At 46.4% G+C, this 23,844-nt stretch overlaps 1 protein-coding gene across 10 annotated transcripts in view; it reads right to left on the bottom strand.

The window, feature by feature from the left end:
• The window catches only part of dennd2b (DENN domain containing 2B), a 570,638-nt gene that overhangs the window by 245,779 nt on the left and 301,015 nt on the right, over window positions 1–23,844 (bottom strand). For 2 of the 10 annotated variants that reach the window (XM_072466469.1, XM_072466468.1), the window contains exon 1: window positions 13,985–14,006. The exons of 7 other annotated variants lie outside the window; for them this stretch is intronic. Coding sequence is in view for 1 of the 3 variants with exons in the window: in XM_072466477.1 (XP_072322578.1) it covers window positions 13,985–14,088 (104 nt within the window). In the remaining 2 variants the exon portion in view is untranslated. Of the gene's footprint in view, window positions 1–13,984; window positions 14,532–23,844 lie in introns of those variants that run through there. One more of the 10 variants, XM_072466477.1, reaches the window with a different exon arrangement.

Consider the following 23,844-nt stretch of genomic DNA (forward strand, 5'->3'; position numbering starts at 1 on the left):
AGCCAGAGCAGTGGCACCACGGCTGGCTCTGATGTTCAGAAGGGAGGGTCAAAGCGCAGAAGAGCAATAGTAATAGGGGACTCTATAGTCAGGGGCACAGATAGGCACTTCTGTGGACGTGAAAGAGACTCCAGGATGGTATGTTGCCTCCCTGGTGCTAGGGTCCAGGATGTCTCCGAACGGGTAGAGGGCATCCTGAAGGGGGAGGGCAAACAGGCAGAGGTCGTTGTACATATTGGTACTAACGACATAGGCAGGAAGGGGCATGAGGTCCTGCAGCAGGAGTTCAGGGAGCTAGGCAGAAAGTTAAAAGACAGGACCTCTGGGGTTGTAATCTCGGGATTACTCCCTGTGCCACGTGCCAGTGAGGCTAGAAATAGGAAGATAGAGCAGCTAAACACGTGGCTAAACAGCTGGTGTAGGAGGGAGGGTTTCCGTTATCTGGACCACTGGGAGCTCTTCCGGGGCAGGTGTAACCTATATAAGAAGGACGGGTTGCATCTAAACCAGAGAGGCATAAATATCCTGGCTGCGAGGTTTGCGAGTGTCACACGGGAGGGTTTAAACTAGTATGGCAGGGGGGTGGGCACGGGAGCAATAGGTCAGAAGGTGAGAGCATTGAGGGAGAACTAGGGAATAGGGACAGTGGGGCTCTGAGGCAGAGCAGACAGGGAGAAGTTGCTGAACACAGCGGGTCTGGTGGCCTGAAGTGCATATGTTTTAATGCAAGAAGTATTACGGGTAAGGCAGATGAACTTAGAGCTTGGATTAGTACTTGGAACTATGATGTTGTTGCCATTACAGAGACCTGGTTGAGGGAAGGGCAGGATTGGCAGCTAAACGTTCCAGGATTTAGATGTTTCAGGTGGGGTAGAGGGGGATGTAAAAGGGGAGGCGGAGTTGCGCTACTGGTTAGGGAGAATATCACAGCTGTACTGAGGGAGGACACCTCAGAGGGCAGTGAGGCTATATGGGTAGAGATCAGGAATAAGAAGGGTGCAGTCACAATGTTGGGGGTTTACTACAGGCCTCCCAACAGCCAGCGGGAGATAGAGGAGCAGATAGGTAGACAGATTTTGGAAAAGAGTAAAAACAACAGGGTTGTGGTGATGGGAGACTTCAACTTCCCCAATATTGACTGGGACTCACTTAGTCCTAGTCTTAGAGTGGTCCTAGGATGAATGTGCTAAATTGGGGGAAGGCTAATTATAATAATATTAGGCGGGAACTGAAGAACATAGATTGGGGGCGGATGTTTGAGGGCAAATCAACATCTGACATGTGGGAGGCTTTCAAGTGTCAGTTGAAAGGAATTCAGGACCGGCATGTTCCTATGAGGAAGAAGGATAAATACGGCAATTTTCGGGAACCTTGGATAACGAGAGATATTGTAGGCCTCGTCAAAAAGAAAAAGGAGGCATTTGTCAGGGCTAAAAGGCTGGGAACAGACGAAGCCTGCGTGGAATATAAGGAAAGTAGGAAGGAACTTAAGCAAGGAGTCAGGAGGGCTAGAAGGGGTCACGAAAAGTCATTGGCAAATAGGGTTAAGGAAAATCCCAAGGCTTTTTACACGTACATAAAAAGCAAGAGGGTAGCCAGGGAAAGGGTTGGCCCACTGAAGGATAGGCAAGGGAATCTATGTGTGGAGCCAGAGGAAATGGGCGAGGTACTAAATGAATACTTTGCATCAGTATTCACCAAAGAGAAGAAATTGGTGGATGTTGAGTCTGGAGAAGGGTGTGTAGATAGCCTGGGTCACATTGAGATCCAAAAAGACGAGGTGTTGGGTGTCTTAAAAAATATTAAGGTAGATAAGTCCCCAGGGCCTGATGGGATCTACCCCAGAATACTGAAGGAGGCTGGAGAGGAAATTGCTGAGGCCTTGACAGAAATCTTTGGATCCTCACTGTCTTCAGGGGATGTCCCGGAGGACTGGAGAATAGCCAATGTTGTTCCTCTGTTTAAGAAGGGTAGCAAGGATAATCCAGGGAACTACAGGCCGGTGAGCCTTACTTCAGTGGTAGGGAAATTACTGGAGCGAATTCTTCGAGACAGGATCTACTCCCATTTGGAAGCAAATGGACGTATTAGAGAAAGGCAGCATGGTTTTGTGAAGGGGAGGTCGTGTCTCACTAACTTGATAGAGTTTTTCGAGGAGGTCACTAAGATGATTGATGCAGGTAGGGCAGTAGATGTTGTCTATATGGACTTCAGTAAGGCCTTTGACAAGGTCCCTCATGGTAGACTAGTACAAAAGGTGAAGTCACACGGGATCAGGGGTGAGCTGGCAAGGTGGATACAGAACTGGCTAGGTCATAGAAGTGGAGATGCCGGCGTTGGACTGGGGTGAGCACAGTACGAAGTCTTACAACACCAGGTTAAAGTCCAACAGGTTTGTTTCGATGTCACTAGCTTTCGGAGCGCTGCTCCTTCCTCAGGTGAATGAAGAGGTCTGTTCCAGAAACACATATATAGACAAATTCAAAGATGCCAAACAATGCTAGGAATGCGAGCATTAGCAGGTGATTAAATCTTTACAGATCCAGAGATGGGGTAACCCCAGGTTAAAGAGGTGTGAATTGTACCAAGCCAGGACAGTTGGTAGGATTTCACAGGCCAGATGGTGGGGGATGAATGTAATGCGACATGAATCCCAGGTCCCGGTTGAGGCCGCACTCATGTGTGCGGAACTTGGCTATAAGTTTCTGCTCGGCGATTCTGCGTTGTCGCGGGTCCTGAAGGCCGCCTTGGAGAACGCTTACCCGGAGGTCAGAGGCTGAATGCCCTTGACTGCTGAAGTGTTCCCCGACTGGAAGGGAACATTCCTGCCTGGTGATTGTTGCGCGATGTCCATTCATTCGTTGTCGCAGCGTCTGCATGGTCTCGCCAATGTACCACGCTTTGGGACATCCTTTCCTGCAGCGTATGAGGTAGGCAACGTTGGCCGAGTCGCACGAGTATGTGCCGCGTACCTGGTGGGTGGTGTTCTCACGTGTAATAGTGGTATCCATGTCGATGATCTGGCACGTCTTGCAGAGATTGCCATGACAGGGTTGTGTGGTGTCGTGGCCACTGTTCTGAAGACTGGGTAGTTTGCTGCAAACAATGGTTCGTTTGAGGTTGCGCGGTTGTTTGAAGGCAAGTAGTGGGGGTGTGGGGATGACCTTGGCAAGATGTTCATCGTCATCAATGACGTGTTGAAAGCTGTGAAGAAGATGACGTAGTTTCTCCGCTCCGTGGAAGTACTGGACGACGAAGGGTATTCTGTCGGTTGTGTCCCATGTTTGTCTTCTGAGGAGGTCGGTCCGGTTTTTCGCTGTGGCGCGTTGGAACTGTCGATCGATGAGTCGAGTGCCATATCCCGTTCGTACGAGGGCATCTTTCAACGTCTGTAGATGTCTTTTACGCTCCTCCTCGTCTGAGCAGATCCTGTGGAATCACAGAAGGTATACTTCTTTGCAGTAGTCCGTTCTGTTCAGTACGACAGTGGCTCCCCCTTTGTCTGCTGGTTTGATGACGAAGCAGACTACCAATGAACCGGAACAGCAGACCGAGAGATCTGCGGTGCGGCAACCGAAGAGGAAAGAGTCGAATTGGACCCCTCCGGAAGGCCGCTGCCTTAGACTCGACATGTATGCTCAAGCCGTCAGGAGTCGCGTCAATGCCAGATTCATCAGTCGCATTCACAAGACAGCCCCGAGCGTCACCCAAGCACACCGCAACGCCATCCGCGCTCTCAAGACCAACCACAGCATCGTCATCAAACCAGCAGACAAAGGGGGGCCACTGTCGTACTGAACAGAACGGACTATTGCAAAGAAGTATACCGACAACTGAACAACCAAGAACACTACAGACAGTTACCCGCAGATCCGACCAAGGAACACATCCGCCAACTTAACAGACTGATCAAGACCTTGGATCCAGATCTTCAGAGCACCCTACGTGCTCTCATCCCACGTACTCCCCGCATTGGAGATCTCTACTGCCTCCCGAAAATACATAAGGCCAACACACCAGGCCGCCCTATCGTTTCAGGCAATGGGACCCGGTGTGAGAACCTCTCTGGCTACATCGAGGGCATCTTGAAACCCATCGTACAAGGTACACCCAGCTTCTGTCGCGACACGACGGACTTCCTACAGAAACTCAGCACCCATGGACCAGTTGAACCAGGAACATTCCTCGTCATCAATGGACGTCTCGGCACTCTACACCAGCATCCCCCATGACGACGGCATTGCTGCAACAGCCTCAGTACTCAACACCGACAACTGCCAATCTCCAGACGCAATTCTGCAACTCATCCGCTTCATTCTGGATCACAACGTCTTCACCTTCGACAACAAGTTCTTCATCCAGACGCACGGAAGAGCCATGGGGACCAAATTCGCACCCCAATACGCCAACATCTTCATGCACAAGTTTGAACAGGACCTACTCACCGCACAGGACCTTCAACCGATGTTATACACCAGATACATCGATGACATTTTTTAACTTTGGACCCACGGCGAAGAATCACTGAAACGACTACACGATGACATTAATAAGTTCCATCCAACCATCAGACTCACCATGGACTACTCTCCAAAATCAGTTGCATTCTTGGACACACTCGTCTCCATCAAGGACAGTCACCTCAGCACTTCGCTTTACCGCAAACCCACGGATAACCTCATGATGCTCCACTTCTCCAGCTTCCACCCTAAACACATTAAAGAAGCCATCCCCTATGGACAAGCGCTCCGTATACACAGGATCTGCTCAGACGAGGAGGAGCGTAACAGACATCTACAGACGTTGAAAGATGCCCTCGTACGAACGGGATATGGCACTCGACTCATCGATCGACAGTTCCAACGCGCCACAGCGAAAAACCGGACCGACCTCCTCAGAAGACAAACATGGGACACAACCGACAGAATACCCTTCGTCGTCCAGTACTTCCACGGAGTGCAGAAACTACGTCATCTTCTTCACAGCCTTCAACACGTCATTGATGACGATGAACATCTTGCCAAGGTCATCCCCACACCCCCACTACTTGCCTTCAAACAACCGCGCAACCTCAAACGAACCATTGTTTGCAGCAAACTACCCAGTTTTCAGAACAGTGACCACGACACCACACAACCCTGTCATGGCAATCTCTGCAAGACGTGCCAGATCATCGACATGGATACCACTATTACACGTGAGAACACCACCCACCAGGTACGCGGCACATACTCGTGCGACTCGGCCAACGTTGTCTACCTCATTCGCTGCAGGAAAGGATGTCCCAAAGCGTGGTACATTGGCGAGACCATGCAGACGCTGCGACAACGAATGAACGGACATCGCGCAACAATCACCAGGCAGGAATGTTCCCTTCCAGTCGGGGAACACTTCAGCAGTCAAGGGCATTCAGCCTCTGATCTCCGGGTAAGCGTTCTCCAAGGCGGCCTTCAGGACCCGCGACAACGCAGAATCGCCGAGCAGAAACTTATAGCCAAGTTCCGCACACATGAGTGCAGCCTCAACCGGGACCTGGGATTCATGTCGCATTACATTCATCCCCCACCATCTGGCCTGTGAAATCCTACCAACTGTCCTGGCTTGGTACAATTCACACCTCTTTAACCTGGGGTTACCCCATCTCTGGATCTGTAAAGATTTAATCACCTGCTAATGCTCACATTCCGAACATTGTTTGGCATCTTTGAATTTGTCTATATATGTGTTTCTGGAACAGACCTCTTCATTCACCTGAGGAAGGAGCCGCGCTCCGAAAGCTAGTGACATCGAAACAAACCTGTTGGACTTTAACCTGGTGTTGTAAGACTTCGTACTAGGTCATAGAAGGAGAGAGTAGCAATGGAAGGATGCTTTTCTAATTGGAGGGCTGTGACCAGTGGTGTTCCACAGGGATCAGTGCTGGGTCCTTTGCTCTTTGTAGTATATATGAATGATTTGGAGGAAAATGTAACTGGTCTGATTAGTAAGTTTGCAGACGACACAAAGGTTGGTGGAATTGCGGATAGCGATGAGGACTGTCAGAGGATACAGCAGGATTTAGATTGTTTGGAGACTTGGGCGGAGAGATGGCAGATGGAGTTTAATCCGGACAAATGTGAGGTAATGCATTTTGGAAGGTCTAATGCAGGTAGGGAATATACAGTGAATGGTAGAACCCTCAAGAGTATTGAAAGTCAAAGAGATCTAGGAGTACAGGTCCACAGGTCACTGAAAGGGGCAACACAGGTGGAGAAGGTAGTCAAGAAGGCATACGGCATGCTTGCCTTCATTGGCCGGGGCATTGAGTATAAGAATTGGCAAGTCATGTTGCAGCTGTATAGAACCTTAGTTAGGCCACACTTGGAGTATAGTGTTCAATTCTGGTCGCCACACTACCAGAAGGATGTGGAGGCTTTAGAGAGGGTGCAGAAGAGATTTACCAGAATGTTGCCTGGTATGGAGGGCATTAGCTATGAGGAGAGGTTGAATAAACTCGGTTTGTTCTCACTGGAACGAAGGAGGTTGAGGGGCGACCTGATAGAGGTCTACAAAATTATGAGGGGCATAGACAGAGTAGATAGTCAGAGGCTTTTCCCCGGGGTAGAGGGGTCAATTACTAGGGGGCATAGGTTTAAGGTGAGAGGGGAAAGGTTTAGAGTAGATGTACGAGGCAAGTTTTTTACGCAGAGGGTAGTGGGTGCCTGGAACTCGCTACCGGAGGAGGTGGTAGAAGCAGGGACGATAGGGACATTTAAGGGGCATCTTGACAAATACATGAATAGGATGGGAATAGAGGGATACGGACCCAGGAAGTGTAGAAGATTGTAGTTTACTTGGGCAGCATGGTCAGCACGGGCTTGGAGGGCCGAAGGGCCTGTTCCTGTGCGGTACATTTCTTTGTTCTTTATCGGCTTTACGAAGCGCTTCTGTAGGATTTTGACCGCCGTTTCGTACGTCGTAGCTTTCTCGATCACGGAGGATAGTTGGTGGCCCACCCCGGCATGTAGTAAGCTCAGCTTGCGAGGTCCGTCGACTTCAGTCTCTGAGGAATTCAGATAGGCCTCAAAGCACCAGAGCCAGTATTTAAAAATGTCAGTGGCTTCCGGCGACCGAGCGTCCAAATTGAGCTTCTCCGGCTTTAGACCGCTATCCATCATGATGTAGTCTGGTTATTAAATTGAAATACCCTCAATTACGACTCAGGAGAGGAGTTTGATAATACAAAGGCTTTAATAACCAGAAAACCAGACAGCTGCCGAGAAGTGTGCTCACTGCACGCTGCCGACTGAACGTAACCTTATATCCAGCTTCCTGGGGGCGGAGCCGGAGACCGAGTCCCCCAGGATTCCAAACCCGGTCTTAAAGGGGCCTACGCATTAAGGGTACATATGTATACAGATATCATTCACCACAATGGCCAACTCATTGCCCCATTCCTCCTCTGTCACTATTTCTCCTGGGGACTTGTGCTTTGTGGTCCAGGCACTAGTCTACAGTGTGGATGGAACAGGCACCATGGATGCTCCACTTAGTTAAGCCTTGTGGACATAGGGGATGGTGGTGGCAGAGTGCTATTGTCACTGGGCTGGTAATCCAGGGGCCCAAGATAATGCTCGGGCAACCTGGGTTTGAATCCCACCGCGACAGATGATGGAATTGGAATTCAATTTTTCAAAACGTTGAATTAAAAGATGACCATGAATCCGATGTTGATTGTCATAAAAACCCATCTGGTTCACTAATGTCCTTTAGGCAAATAAATCTACATATGACTCCAGATCCACAGTAATGTGGTTAACTTTAAAATGGCCCTCTGAAATTGTCTAGCAAGTCATTTGGTTCAAAGGCAATTAGGGATGGGCAATAAATCCCAGTGAACCCCACATCCCATGAATCAATGAATAAAAAAAAGCATGAGGAACAGACCCGATAAGGTAAGTGTTAAAATTATCTTTGCAGTGCCAGGAGATACGTAGGAATGCAAGCTGCCCCAGGTCCCTAGCCCTGTAAACACACGGGCTGGTCACCCAATAGTTAAACTTTATCCATAAGACTTTTTATTTGTCTGTAGATTTGAAACAACCACAGTTGGAACTTGGCCCTGTTCCGACCCAGTGGAGAAAATGATCTGATTGATTCTCAGAGCCTCTTCTCCCACCTTCCAAATTACCCCATTGGTTCAGACCAACAAGCTCCAGTCCTAGTTGGAAGAAAGTTGTTTTTCTTGTGAAATACAGACAAGTTGATACATGGGTTGAGATACCGATCGGCTCAGAGAGGAGCAATTGACATGGACGCCTTCTGCAAGTTCAGCCCTCCTCCTTCAGCATTTTATGGAGTACAATTTCTACCATTTATCCACGTTTTTGGAGGACAAAATCAAATAACAGCACCCCAGCTCTTCATTGGCACCAGGCTAGGTTATAAAGTGATAACTGACTAATCCTCAATGACTACAAACAATAAAACCTCCAAAAGACACAGAATTCAAGATTTGCAAACTTCCAGAGGACATTTTATAAGAACTAGGAGTCGCAATAGGAAATTCAGCCTCTCAAGCCTGCTCTGCCATTCAATACGATCATGGCTGATCTCATCCTGGCCTCAACAACACTTTCCTGCCTATTCTCCATAACCCTTCAACCCATTATCAATTAAACAGTTGTCTATCTCCTCCTTAAATGTACTCAATGTCCCGGCATCCACCACTTTCAGGGGTAGATTCAAAAGCAGCAAACATCACAGTAGTGACAGTCAATCTAATAGTTAACCCATTATGCATGAAGAGATCTGGGCAGGATTCACCGCAATCGGCGAATTGGGCTAACGCCGGCGCCAAGAATGGTGCGAACCACTCCGGCGTCGGGCCAACCGGAAGTTGCGGAATTCATGGCGCCGGAGGGGTTCGTGCCATGCCAGCTGGCGCCGAAGGGACTGCACGAGTTAGCGCATGCGCAGAACCGCCGGCATGGTTTAGCGCATGCGCAGAACCGCCGGCGTGGTTTAGCGCATGCAGAGAACCGCCGGCGTGGTTTAGCGCATGCGCAGAACCGCCGGCGTGGTTTAGCGCATGCAGAGAACCGCCAGCGTGGTTTAGCGCATGTGTAGATCGGCCGGCGTATTCTTTTTTAAAAATAAATTTAGAGTACCCAATTCATCTTTTCCAATTAAGGGGCAATTTAGCGTGTTCAATCCACCTACGTTGCACATCTTTGGGTTGTGGGGGCGAAACCCACGCGAACACGGGGAGAATGTGCAAACTCCACACGGACAGTAACCCAGAGCCGGGATCAAACCTGGGACCTCGGCGCCATGAGACTGCAGTGGTACCACTGCGCCACCGTGCTGCCCAGCGGCCAGCGTATTCTGGCGCATGCGCAGGGCTTCTCCGCGCCGGCCATGGTGGAGCCCTCCAGGGGCAGGCACGGAAGGAAGGAGTGCCCCCACGGCACAGGCCCACCCGCAGATCGGTGGGCCCCAATCGCGGTCCAGGCCACCGTGGCCCCCCCCGGGCCAGTTCCCCCCGTGCGCCCCCGAGGACCGCACCAGCCGGCCTACAGCCAGGTACCGCCATGTCCATGGGACCATGTCCAATGAACACCTGCGGGACTGGCCAGAAACGGACAGCCGCTCGGCCCATTGGGGCCTGGAGAATTGCCGGGGGGGGGGGGGCGCTGCCAACGGCCCCCGATCGGCGTGGCATGATCTCTGCCCGAAAATCGGCGCCGGAGAATACGGCAGCCGACATTCGACGGCGTAGGCGGGATTCGCGCCGCCCCCCCCGGGGATTCTCTGACCCGGCGGGGGGTCGGAGAATCCCGCCTCTGATATTGCTCTCACCAATCACCACTCATACATTTTATACACCAGAAATGTAACACGTCATATACTTTTTCACTAATCCAGGACCATCAACAGAGCCTTGCTTAAAGAATCAATATCATTAGGTTGCAATTCAAATGACAAAACAGGACCAATCTTTTATCATCTAGAAACCACAGTGCTCCCTCAACGAAACATTGTTCATTTGTTATCCAACAAAAAATACAGGGCATTCTTTTCAAAGGTAATTTATCTTCAAAAGCAGAATTAGAAGCGGATCTTTAGTCACATATTTAAAGCTCCCCACCCACCACCCCATTATATTTGTGTTGCAAATGCTCCTTTTGCTGTGAATTCTCAGAGATGGTACAACTGGTTAAATACAAGGGATGGGGAGTTATTTACTTTTGTTTGGTTGACAAAGTAAAAATTCCCATCACTTGACCTTGAAATTATCTATTGCTCCATCAGGGTGACATAACTACTCGATACCAATCTCTGGTTCATTTCAGCTATAATTTAGAAAGCATTCGGCAAATTGTTTCCTACCTCCTCACACAAGAATCAACTTGAGAACAGGTTGCTACAAAGTCCTGAGGGAACTGCATTCAGTTTAGATCATTCTGACCTAAAACAAATTCTGGGTATAAAAGTACACACGGTTCTACAGATTGTTTGATCCAAGAACATAAGAAAAAAGGGGTGTAGGTCTTTCGGCCCCTTGAAGCTGTTCTGTCATTCAGTGAGCTTGTGGCTGATCTGACTGTGACTTCCGCTCCACTTTCCTGCCTCACAGAGCCCTCCACTCCCTTGTTGTTCAAAAGTCTATCTAACTCAGTCTTGAATACATTCAATGACTCAGTCCCCATTGCTCTCTGGAGCAGAACATTCCCAAAATGAATGATACTCTGAAAGAAGAAATTCCTGCTCCAGTCAGGATGTGATGGGATGCTCCCCACTTGCCTGGATGAGTGCAGCTCGAACAACAGCACGGCAGCACAAGGGCAGCACAGTAGCACAGTGGTTAGCACAGTTGCTTCACAGCTCCAGGGTCCCAGGTTTGATTCCGGGCTTGGGTCACTGTCTGCGTAGAGTTTGCACTTTCTCCCCGTGTCTGCGTGGGTTTCCTCCGCGTGCTCCGGTTTCCTCCCACAGTCCAAAGATGTGCAGTTTAGATGGATTGGCCGTGCTAAATTGCCCTTAGTGTCCAAAAAGGTTAGTGGGGCTACTGGGGGATGGGGGTGGAGGCGTGGTCGGAAGTGGGGTGCTTTTTCTCGATGGGCCGAATACTGTAAATTCTATGATTCTGTGAACAGACAAGAGGCTCAGTACCATGCAGGACAAAGCAGCCCACTTGTTTGACACTCCCTCCACCATCAACGCACAGTAGCATCTACGAGATGTGCTGCAACAACTCACCAAAGCTCCTTCGGCAGCACCTTCCAAACCCGTGACCTCCACCATCCAGAAAGACAAGGGCAGTAGATGCATGGGAGCATCACCACTTGAAAGTCCCCCTCCAAGCCACGCACCTTCCTGACTTGGAACTATATCAATGTTCTTTCACTGTCAAAATCCTGGAACTCCTCCTCCTCACCCCCACTCCCTCCCAAACCCCTAATAGCACAGTTCATGTACCACATGGAATGCAGCAGTTCAAGAAAGCAGCTTGCGAACACCTTCTAAAGGGCAATTACAGGTGGGTGACAAATGCTGGCCTAGCCACTGATGCACACAACTTTGAAAGAATATTAATAAACAAAGGGCATACCCTTTATTCTGTAACAGTGGTGATTGCTATGAACTATGTGATAGGGGATCTTTTCGTGCATGATATTGGGTTAACTAATATAGTGACTGTCGCTACAGCAAGGTCCTCTCATTCTAGAGTCCCCCGTGAGGAGGAGCATCCTCTCAGCATCTACCCTGCCAAGCCCCCTCAGAATTTTAGATGTTTCAATAAGATCACCATTTACTCTTCTAAACTCCCAGGAGTTGCTCAATTCTTCCTCAGAAAACAATCCTTCATCCCAGGAATCAGCCGACTGAACCTTCTCTGAACTGCTAGCACAAGGTGATTATATGCAATTACTCTGAACAATACAAAAATTTCATTCTTAAATATGGAGATCAAACCCGCTTACAGTATTGCGGGTATGTTCTCACCAGTGCCCCATCCAGCTGTAGCAAGATTTACCTGCTTTAGTGCTCCATCCAGCTTGTAATAAAGACCAATATTCCATTTGGCTTCCTAATTACTTGTTTTTTCCTGCATGGTATCTGTAGAATCCATGACAGAGTGAACATACTTGGAACAGTCAATTAGATGCAACAAACACTGATCTTTATGTTGTGTTATGCTTCTTCATGTAGCATAAGCTGCTTCCTTGATGTATACTCTGACAAAGAAAAGTCCAGACTTTGTAAGGAGTTCAATATGTTTATTGAACTGTTAACACAGTTCTTAAATGAGTTTGACTCTCCTGCTAATCTAACTGTAGTAACTCAGTCTAACTAAACCAGTCTGCTCTAAGCCACGTGCTGGGTGTGATGCTTCTGATCAACCCTGATTACTTTCTAGATGCCTGTCTGTGGAAAGAGGCAGAGCATGTGTGCCCTGTCCTTTTATATGGGTTGTGAAATGCCCCCTTGTGGTAATGCCACCTCTGGGTGTCTTGACTGCTCATTGGTTGCGTCCTATTCTAAGTGTTCATTAGCTGCATGTTTGCATGTCATGACATCTCCGGTGCTCCCTTTAGTGTTTACTTAGTTGTAGTGTATTTACATTAACCCCTTGTATATATACGGTGATGCATATCACCACAATCTATTCTCAACACACAAATACTCTCCATTCCCCGAAGGGTCTCCCTATACTAGTGGAGCTCCCCTCGTTAAAGGGGAAGCCCTGCCCCATTACCGGCAATGCTCGTAGTTTGTGGGGGTCAAGGGAAACTGGTTAGTCCACACCCCGTGACCTCCGTGGGGGTTGTAACATACCTTTTTTGTGTTTCGTCTATGGGACTACCCGATCTCTCAATACCACAACATTCTGCAGTCCATCTCCATTTAAATAATGTTCTGCTTTTCTATTCTTCCATCAAAGTGAACAAACTCCCATTTTCCCACTTCATACTCCATCGTCCAAATATTTCCTCACTAACTTCCCCTATCTATTCCTTTGCCGATTGTGTGTGGCCAGCTCACAACATACTTTCCTACTAATATATGTATCATCAGCAAATTTGACTATAATACATTATTTCCCATTTAATACACCACGCCTCTTCATCCAAGTTATTCATATAGATTATAAATAGTTGGGGCCCCTCGTTACAGTTTGCCAACCTGGAAATTACCCATTAACCCAAATTGCCATTTCCTGTTCATCAGTCAATCCACTCTCCATCACAGACAGGGCAGGAAAGAGCAAGCGAAAAATGGAATCCACTCCTTTTGCCGACCTTCACTTCCAACCCCCACTAAAAATTATACAACACATCGGTATATTTTTAGAAATATATTTGTGGATGAAATACTCCCCGATCGTTGAACTATTGCCCCAAACCCCAACGGTACGCTCCCCCCTCCCACAATTCGCTGCCTACATGTCTAACCACAGGTACAACCCCTACCGCCCAACTACGCCCCAGCCACACCCCTGCACCCTCTCAACTAACCCTGCACCCTCCCGACAACCCCCTACCCTCCGACAACCCCCCTAACCCCCGTCTCCTGGCTCCACATCCCAATTGTGACTACACCCCCGCCCCCATCAACTACATACCTACCCCCGCAACTACATGTCCCAACTATACCCCTAACCCCTGACTACACACCCCAGCAACTATCCCTCTGACTGTGGTACCCACCACCCACCTGACCAGACCCCAACTACCACTGACTACCCCCCCGGGAACCTGACGCACCCCCCTATCACCGGTGACCACCCTACACGATACACTGCCCACCACCCTGCTGGCCGCTCACTCCCCTCACCATCTCACCCTGTCACCCCCAACCAACCGACAATCCCCCACCCCTTCCCACCAAACACCCCCTTCCCCAATTTTGTCTCACGGACGTACCTTCTACCTGGCTTCTGAAAGTGGCTGGGCCGATGCGTGCTAGAGCCGTTCAAAAGGGGGCCGCGGTTCCTTACCTCCGACTCTCCTGTCCTCGACACAAGGCCTCCGGATCCCGCTGGTCTACATTGTTCTCACCCAGCCTGAGTGGGAAGGTCGGGTGAGAAAGGAGTGACTTCATTTCCAGCTGAGTTAGAAGGAGCAGAGTATATAGCAAGCAGACTCTGACTGCCACTCCACGGAAGTTAGCAACCAATTTTCTTTTCTCAAACGGCACCTCTCTGTGGCAGTTTGTTCCTCAAGTTCGCTTTTATCGATCTCTCCCTCTTCTCTCCTGTCTGGTGGAATGTTCCATCGAACAGCCTTCCTCAGTGACTAATTTAAATGTCATTTAAACTGAAGTGATTTCTACTGAGGCCCCCTGGTTGGGAATTGAGTATTCCACAATACAAACTATCAGACCATTGCTCCATTCCAAGAACCATTCAAGTGTTTAAGGCACATTGTAAAGTCGTGTTGACAAAATTCCTCGCATTCTTTCTTTGTCGTCTCAAACCTTCTCATTCCATCAATGGCCAGAGCAGGAAACCAGTTTACAGTGGGGAAGGAGAACTCATCCGATTGTGCCTGTGCTGGCTTTATGCTGCAGGAATCTAAACCGATCCCACTGTCCTGCTCTCTGCCCATAGACTTGCATTTTCCACTGCTTTAAATATTTATCCAATTGTCTTTCGAATGGTACAATGATCCCTGACTTAACCACTCCCTGTGGAAAAACGTTTCATGCTCCTTTACACTCGCATGAATAAATCTCTCCTAAACGGTCTTCTTTACTACTGACACCCAGCGGAAATAATCCATCAAAATCTTTCAACTGTGAAATGTTTTACCCTGTCTTTAATTATTCCTGTTTAGGAAAGTTTTATGTTATTAATATGTATTATTAACATATATTTCACTTCATTTTTTAAAACTTCGCTCATGGGACATGGGCATTACTGGCTGGCCAATATTTATTGCTCATCCCTAATTGCTATCAGGAAGGTGGTGGTTGTCGTGTTTGGTGCTCTGCTACATAGACAAACCAACACGGTTGCGGATGGTACAACTCAGTTTTATTATTAACACTAACAACATCTGTAAACTGGTTACTGTGGTTCGTTCATTACCCTCTAACCTATGGATCTAGCCCTAACACTATCTTGGAGAAGCACTCGGCACATGGTGAATGTCTGAGTGGCTTGCTGTGAGCTCTGTGCCCTGAGAGGTCTCCTGTTGGAATGCGCGGGAAGTGTTGTGTTCCCCGTTTTATAGTGTGTATGCTCTTGCCTGTGATTGGCTGTGATGTTGTATGTGTATTGATTGGTCTGTTGATCTGTCCATCAGTGTGTATGTATGATTGCACCATGATGTTTATCTGTTTATGGTGAGCTGCCTTCTGAAATCACTGCAGTCCATATGGTGTAGGTACACCCTCAGTCACAAATTTTGACCCAGTGACAGTGATGGAATGGCGACATAGCTCCAAGTCAGTCTTTTGTTCATATTCCCATTTAGCTATCTAATCATCCATTTTATTACCCTCCGTGCCTTCCTTTGTCCCTGTAAGGATGCTCCTGTTAATCCATGTCTGGCCCTTGTTTTTTCCTTTAATTTCTGTTATTCTGCTATTTCAATTTCTGTACCTGGACATTTAATGGGATCTATCTTTAAGATGGACTTCACCTTAATTATTTTTTAAACTCCAGCAGGATGTGCTGTTTGCTCTGACATCAGTGATGACACATCTTGATGGGCTTAGCTGTCGGCTAACGCACAGTTTCAGATTGCTGGGCCTTATTAATGGATCATGCGGATTGGTCAGGTTTTTCTCTGGAATGTTCCTTCCTCTGTGAGACTGTGTTTACGGTTTTAGTTTTGTTTTGAACTCAGAGCTAAATGACGCTCTTTTGAGTTTCTCTCTCTCTGAAAGGGTAACTCTCCCTCAAATACCCAGTTGGGGACTCTGCTTTCTCCTCAGTAAAGTGGGAGGATATTCTAGTGAGTCTGGAAACCAAGTAGGAATAAACCCCAGGATGGGAACTGGGTTTGATGGGAGACAAGGGAGACAAAGAAAATCTTAAGGAAATCCAGACAAGCCACCAGCTGAAAGCAGGGTCAGCAGTTAAATCTCATGTGAGAAACTCTGTTCTTGCCTCAAAGGCTGGTGGACATTCTGGTGGAGTTAGAAACAAATGAGAATTACACAGGCCTGAGGCTGTGAGGGAATCCTACAGCTGTGAGTTCTGACTGAATGCTGCTGCCAGAAGCTCCTCGTTGGCAACCAAACTGGCGGTTCCAATCACTCCGAGTCCTGGGAGGACAACCTGCTGCTGCAACAACTTCAACATCAAAAGACAGGCACTCATCTTCCATTTCATATTAATCCTCTTATTATTTTTACCCCACCCCCTCCCTTGGTTTGTGACTGCCTTGCGTGAATTTGGGTAGAGGGTGGGACGGTAAAAAGGGGGTAGTCGTAGAATAGCTGGCTGTTATTCTATTGTAACTATTGCATGTCTTGTCTCTATTTTTGTTATAAATAAACAGTTGTTGTGTTTTACTTACAAATCTAGTGCCTGTAAGTCATTGGAGCAAAAGGGCCAAAGATCTCAGAAACCTTATACAAATGATTGGTTAATTCACTTATGTTGGGACTCCGGGATCTGTGGGGCTGGAATTGACCCCACACTAGCCCAGGGTGTCGTAACAGTCCCTCATAATTGTTTTTAGTATTGTTAGCTTTAATTTTATTGTATGCCTCCCTTTTATATGTCACTCAGTTTTAATCTCTTTATTTATCTCTGGAACTCTTTATTCTGATGCTGCTTTGTACCCTAAAGAAAGACAGTTAATGTATCAATCTCCTATTTGAAAAATTCTCACTGCTGATTGATTTGCTAACACTCTTGCCAAGTTAATTTGTGCCCGACTCATCACATCTTTTTGAGCTTGGTCTTTATCCAAGACATTTGACTCTTGGTTAAGTATGGTCAAGCCCACACTTAGAATTATTTTTAAATAGCAGGGTTACATTTGCCATCCTCCAGTTCCAGAGTCTACAGAATTTTGGAAGATGACAATCAATGCATCTATTATTTTCATGGTCACTTCCTTCTGTACCCGGGGATGGAGATTATCAGACCATAGGGATCTATCAGCTTTTAGTCCCATTAATTTCTCCAGCACTTTTTTTTAGTAATACTAATTCCTTTCTCACTCTTGGTTCCAGATCATTTCTGGGAAGTTATTTGTCTTCCTCCATGAAGACAGAATTAAAGTATTTGTTTAATTGTTCTACCATTTTCTTGTCCTCCATTATAAATTCTGCAATCTCAAACTTTAAAGGACATACATCTGTCTTCATTAGTCTTTTTCTTTTTACATACTTAAAAGTGGACTGTAAAAACTTTATGTTATTTGCAAGTTTATTCTCATAGTCTATTTTTCCCCCTCTTAATCAATCTCTTGGTCCTCCTTTGCTGAATTCTGAACTTCCCCCAATCGTCACTCTTCCTACTTTTTCTAACAACTTTATGTGACTGCTCTTTGGATCCAATACTATCCTCTGTTTTGTTTGCCATGGTTGGACCGCTTTTCTTGTTGTGTTTTTGCATCAGAAAGGAATGTATAACTGTTGCAATTCTGTTGTTTTATTTCATTTAACTTTTTTTCACATTTAAATAGCTTTAAATTTTCTAACAACCAAGTGGCACTTTATCAAATACCTTTTGGAAGTCCATATGGACCATATTACTCTCGTCACCCCTCTCTGTTGCTTCATTAAGAAATTCAATCAAGTTAGTTCAACATAGTTTGCCCTTAAATCAATGTTGGCTTTGCTGAATTAATCCACACTTGTCCAAGTGACTGTTCATTTTGGTCTGGATTATTTTTCTAAAAGCTTTTCCATTACAGAGATTAAATAGTATTTGCTGAGTTTATCCTTACACCTTTTGTTGAGTAAGGGGATAAAGATTTGAAATTCTCCAGTCCTTTGGCATCACTCTACCAATTCCACTGGAGCATTTTGACCAGTGCCTCTGCAATTTCCACCTGTACATCACTTAACATCCTCCAGTGCATTTGATATGGCCCTAGTGACTTTTCAACAGTTAACTGCTGCCAGCCTTTCAAATACCACTTCTTTAACAATTCTAGCCCATCCAGTGTCCAAACTATCTCCTATTTCACAATGATTTTGACAGTATGCAAAGTAGTCATTTATTACCTTAGCCATACCCCCTGCCTTCAAATAAATCTACTTTTGGTCCCTTATCAGCCCTACTTCTCAATTTACCACTATTATTATTTCTCTGCGGATGGAAGATTTTTGGATTTCCTTTTACGTTGGCTTCCAGTCTATTCCTAAACTCTTTTTGTATCTTTTATTTCTTTTATCCAGGGGCTGAACAGGACATTTGCAACATCTTTAACCGAGGAACAGTCCTGAACGCCTTCAACTTGTTTAATCAAGGAACTGCTGGATTGGCCATGCTAAATTGCCCCTCATGACCAAAGATATGCATGTTAGGTGAATTGCGCAATGGACACGGGGTTGCGGCGATAGGGCGGGGGCAATTCTCTTGATGGGCCAAATGGCCCCCTGTTGCAATGTAAGAATTCTATGGAATATGTTTCATCCAGGAACTGTACTGAAGCCTTTAACACATTTAATCCAGGATCTGTACTGATCACCTTCAACATATTTAATCCAGGAACTGGACTGAACTTCTTTAACCAGGGCAATGGTAAAGGTCAGAGAGGTTGTAAAATAGCCTGCTGACTTACTATCATCAATGTTACAATATTTCACAAAACTCAATATCAGTGAGTGAGTGAAACATGAAAGTGGGAGAATGCTGATTGAGATAGCTCCACGGGAAATGGTGGTCTGGTTGATCTGTTAAAATGTCACTATTTAAAAAGAAATCATAAGTACTTAAAATTAATTACTTAAATGTAAAAAAAAAAGTTTTCAAAGCAGTCTCGTCAACCCCCCACCACCACCCCCAAGCCCCATTGAAAATAGCAATTGTCCTTTCAACACTTAGATCCCTCGACAGACAATTATGCACTTCATTTTTTGTTCAAATGAAGAAAAGTTTGATACATCTGTGGGTGATAATACAAGTCAATATCACCACCTTCAATGTAATTACTTGCATCTACCTGCTAAAGGTTTACGTTCAGAACAAAGACTCTCACTCAAAGCTAATGGGCTGCTTTTTAACATGTATAGGTTGGGTCTGATGAAAGATTCTCCCGTCGCGTCGACAGACAAGAGTTCAGCTAAGGGAAGCAATTGTGCACCATCTAACTTGGTGTCACCTCGTACACGACATTGAGCCAAATTTTGATTTGCAGATCTGATTGCAAATAATACATATGAAGTCACTGTTGGAGAGATGGATGAAGGTACTTGCTTTGTGCCATGCTCACTTGTCTTGTATGAACCTGTCTCTATTCTCCTCAAATTCTAAGTTTGATTGATGACAGAGACTTCTCCATTTGGACCTGTCCACAGGTGTTTTCTACCCTATGTAGTGGAATCCAACTTACGGGGCTCTGAGATTGGCGTTCAGAATGTCTTTGTACCGGAGTTTGGGACGACCTATGGTGAGGTCTCCCCCACCTAATTGTTTGGAGAACACCCGTCTTTGGTATGCGATGGACAATCCACTCTGAAGTCAGGTATGCGGAGCCTTTCAAAACTTCACGTTGGGGAGTTTGTCCTGCTACATGATGTTGTAGACGGATCTTAAGCGACATAGTTTGAATGCATCTTGTTGCTTTGTGTGACCCTGGTAGGTCCAATAACATTATCTAAACCCAGCTGCAGTTTTTACTAGGCAGCTTGATGGGAAGCAGCAGTGAGTTCCCCGTTAAATCCCATCCAGAAAACGATCACAGCCAGAGGTAGCCCAAAAGATTTTTAAACTTTCCCCGTGGCATCAGGAGGAACAGGAACAGAAGCATCAGCTGGTTCCCCGATTTAGCTGATTCTGGGGGCTGCCCCCCAGGGGATTTAAATGAAGTCTGATAATTTTTTTAAAGTGCCTTATTATTGTGCAGCAACGTTACTGTTCACCTGCCTAAAACTGTCCCACAGTTAAAATTGGGGTCAAATTTGAACCACACTGATTAACACTATTTAAGTTACCATAGTATTTCGTGGGAACTTGAATATTTTAAGAGATCATGTCATCAGGGACTGAACATTAAGCACGGTTAAGGATTCGAGATTTTTTTATTATCTCCATGTGTGGTCAAGTGTTGAATTGGTACAGTTGCTGACAGGTGTCAGCATTTTATTGAAGTTCTCTGACTACTTCCCGTTTGAGGGTGATGGTTTTTAACACCATTAAGCTGGGGTTACCCAAGGCAGTCGATCTTCAATTATTTCTACTAACCTGGAGGAACTTTTTTGGGATACTTTCTCCAGAGGGGACTACCCTCAGACCTGTAGAAGCACCACAACTACCTTTAATCATGCTATTTCCTCAGTAAAATATATAAAACCTGTTTCAGTAACCTGTCACATTATTCAGGTTGTGTTGTCCACCCAGCATTGTGGAAAAGCAAGTTAAAGCTCCACTCTATTTGAATCTTTGAACATGAAGCCATAAATAACAAACTGCACAATGTGCCTGACTGATAGGACTGTCAGTACTTCAGTCCCGGACGGCACGGTAGCACAGTGATTAGCACTGTTGCTTCACAGCGCCAGGGACCTGGGTTCGATTCCCGGCTTGGGTCACTGTCTATGCGGAGTCTGCACGTTCTCGCCCATGTCTGTGTGGGTTTCCTCTGGGTGCTCCGGTTTCCTCCCACAGTCCAAAGATGTGCAGGTTAGGTGGATTGGCCATGCTAAATTGCTCCTTAGTGTCCAAAAGGTTAGGTGGGATTATTGGGTTACGGGGATAGGGTGGGGGTGTGGGCTTAAGTTGGGTGCTCTTTCCGAGGGCTGGTGCAGTCCCGATCGGTCGAACGGCCTCCTTCTGCACTGTAAATTCTATGATTCTATGATACAAGTAATTCCCATAGAATACAAAGTCCAATCAAACCCTCTGTTGAAGGACTCTTGGGATAAGTTGACACTCAGCCATTTCCAAATGGCTGTTTAAAATGGCTAATGTCAAACCTTAAAGGGAAGAAATAAGTCACTAACATCAAAGATGACAAAGGGTCATCTGGACTCGAAACATTAGCTCTTTTCTCTCCCTACAGATGCTGCCAGACCTGCTGAGATTTTCCAGCATTTTCTTTTTGGACTAACATCAAAGATATCTTCAAACAAGATATAATCAGCACAAACTTGATTTCAGCCATCTAAATTGTCATAACATCTAAATGTAGTCAACCATTGAGTTGACCATAATTTGTGTTAAATGAGAATGAAAGCACAGCTGGCCTGAATCAGAAACCCCAGTAGCCTGCTTGATGTACTCTTCTTTCCGGCCGAGTTTATAGTTTCAAACACAATTCAGACAGGATCTTTGAAACCCAGTGAATTAGACACTGAAGTGTACTTGAAACACAGCTACAAGAACTGCAGGAAAAGATTTGGATGGAAGTATTCCTCAGTTACTCTTTAGACAAGCATGCATGTGGCTTTGTGCAATGCACCCTTTCAAATGACCGACTCGTAACTGAGGCAGGGTCAAAGTGAAATGCTGTCCCACTGTACTGGACCCTTGAATGGTATTTGATTGAATTTCTCACACGGTGAGTTATTGATCTTCACTGGGCCAATCTGAATGAGACAACGTGTGAAGAAATCATAGCTGGAAAATGAAAGTCAAAGCAAAAGGACGGTTAAGCTCAGGGATAAATGAACACATATTCCTTTAATGTGAGGAGAATAGTGTAGAACCTCAAAAGATCATGGGGTGAATTTTACTTGTAGAAAAACACTTTAACTGGCCTGATATTTACAAGACCCATTGTTACGACACCCTGGGCTAGTGCACGGTCAATCCCAGCCCGACGGGCCCCGGAGTCCCAACATAAGTAAATTAACCAATAATTTGTCGGTGGTGGAGGGATTGAATGTCTGTGGAAGGGGTAGCAATCAAGCAAGTTCTTTTGTCCTGGATAGTGTTGAGCTTCTTGTTGGAGCTGCGCTCATCCAGGCAAGTGGAGATATTCCATTAGACTCCTGACTTGTGCCTTGTTGATGGTGGACAGGCTTTGTGGCGTCAGGAGGTGAGTTACTTGCCATAGGATTCCTAGCCTTTGAACTTCTCTGGTCACCACAATGTTAATATGACTAGTCCAGTTCAGTTTCTGATCAATGGTAACCCCAGGATGTTGATTGTGGGGAATTCAGCAATAGTAATGCCATTGAATGTCATGGGGCGATGGTTAGATTCTCTCTTGTAGGAGACAGTCATTTCCTGGCACTTGTGTGGCACAAATGTAACTTGCCACTTGTCAGTCCAAGCCTGGGTATTGTCCAGGTCGTCCTGCATTTGAACATAGACTGCTTCATTATCTGAGGAGTCGCGAATGATGATGAACATTGTGCAGTCATCCACAAACATCCCCACTTCTGACCTTGTGATGGAAGGGAGGTCATTGATGAAGCAGCTGAAGATGGTTGGGCCAGGGACTACCCTGAGGAAGTTGCAGTGATGACCTGGACCTCCACCCATTTTCCTTCATGCCAGGTATGACTCCAACTAGCAGAGAGTTTTAGCCTTGATCCCCATTGACTCCAGTTTAGCTAGGGCTCTTTGATGACATACTCAGTCAAATGCTGCCTTGATATCAAGGGCAGTCACTCTCACCTCACCTCTGGCATTGAGCACTTTTATCCATGTTTGAACCAAGGCTTTAATGAGGTCAGGAGCTGAGTGACCCAGGCGGAACCCAAACTGAGCGTTAGTGAGTGTGTTATTGCTGAGTAAGTGCCATTTGATAGCACTCTTTCCATCACTTTGCTGATGATGGAGGGTAGACTGATAGGACAGTAATTAGCTGGGTTGGATTTGTCCTGTTTCTTATATATATATATATATATATATAGGACACACCTAAACAATTTTCAACACTGCCGGATAGATGCCAGTGTTGTAGCTGTACTGGAATAGCTTGGCTAGGAGTGCGGCAAGTTTTGGAGCACAAATCTTCGGTACTATTGCAAGAATACTATCAGGGCCCAGGGCCTTTGCAGTATCCAGTGCCTTCAACCATTTCTTGACATCACGTGGCGTGAATCATATTGGCTAAAGACTGACATCTGTGATGATGGGGATCTCCAGAGGAGACCGAGATGGATCATCCACTTGACACACCTGACTGAGGATTGTTGCGGATGCTTCAGTCTTGACTTTTGCTCATATGCAAAGCTCCTCCATTGTTGAGAATAGGGATGTTTATGGAGCCTCCTTCTCCAGTGAGTTGTTTAGTTGTCCACCACCATCCACGGCTGGGTGTGGTAAGACTGCAAAGCTTAAATCTGATGCCTTCGTTGTGGAATCGCTTAGCTCTATCACTTGCTGTTTCTGCTGTTTGGCACACAAGTAGTCCTGTGTTGTAGCTTCACCAGGTTGACACCTCCTTGTTAGGTAGGCCCGATGTTGCACCTGGCTTGCACGTCTCCTGCACTCTTCATTGAACCAGGGTTGGTCCCCTGTCTTGGTGCTGCTGATGGCCCACAGCTCCTCATGAATGCCCAGTCTTGAGTTGCTAGTTCTGTTCGGAGTCTATCCCATTTAACATGGTGGTAGTGCCGCACAACGTGCTGGAAGGTATCCTCAATGTGAAGACAGGTCTTCAGCTCCGCAGGGACTGTGCGGTGGTCACTTCTATCGATACTGTCATGGACAGATGCATCTGCAGCAGGCAGGTTGGTGAAGTTGAGGTCGAGTAGGTTTTTCCCTCTTGTTGTTTC

This window comes from Scyliorhinus torazame, chromosome 10, assembly GCF_047496885.1.
Source record: "Scyliorhinus torazame isolate Kashiwa2021f chromosome 10, sScyTor2.1, whole genome shotgun sequence".
Taxonomy (NCBI): Eukaryota; Metazoa; Chordata; class Chondrichthyes; order Carcharhiniformes; family Scyliorhinidae; genus Scyliorhinus; species Scyliorhinus torazame.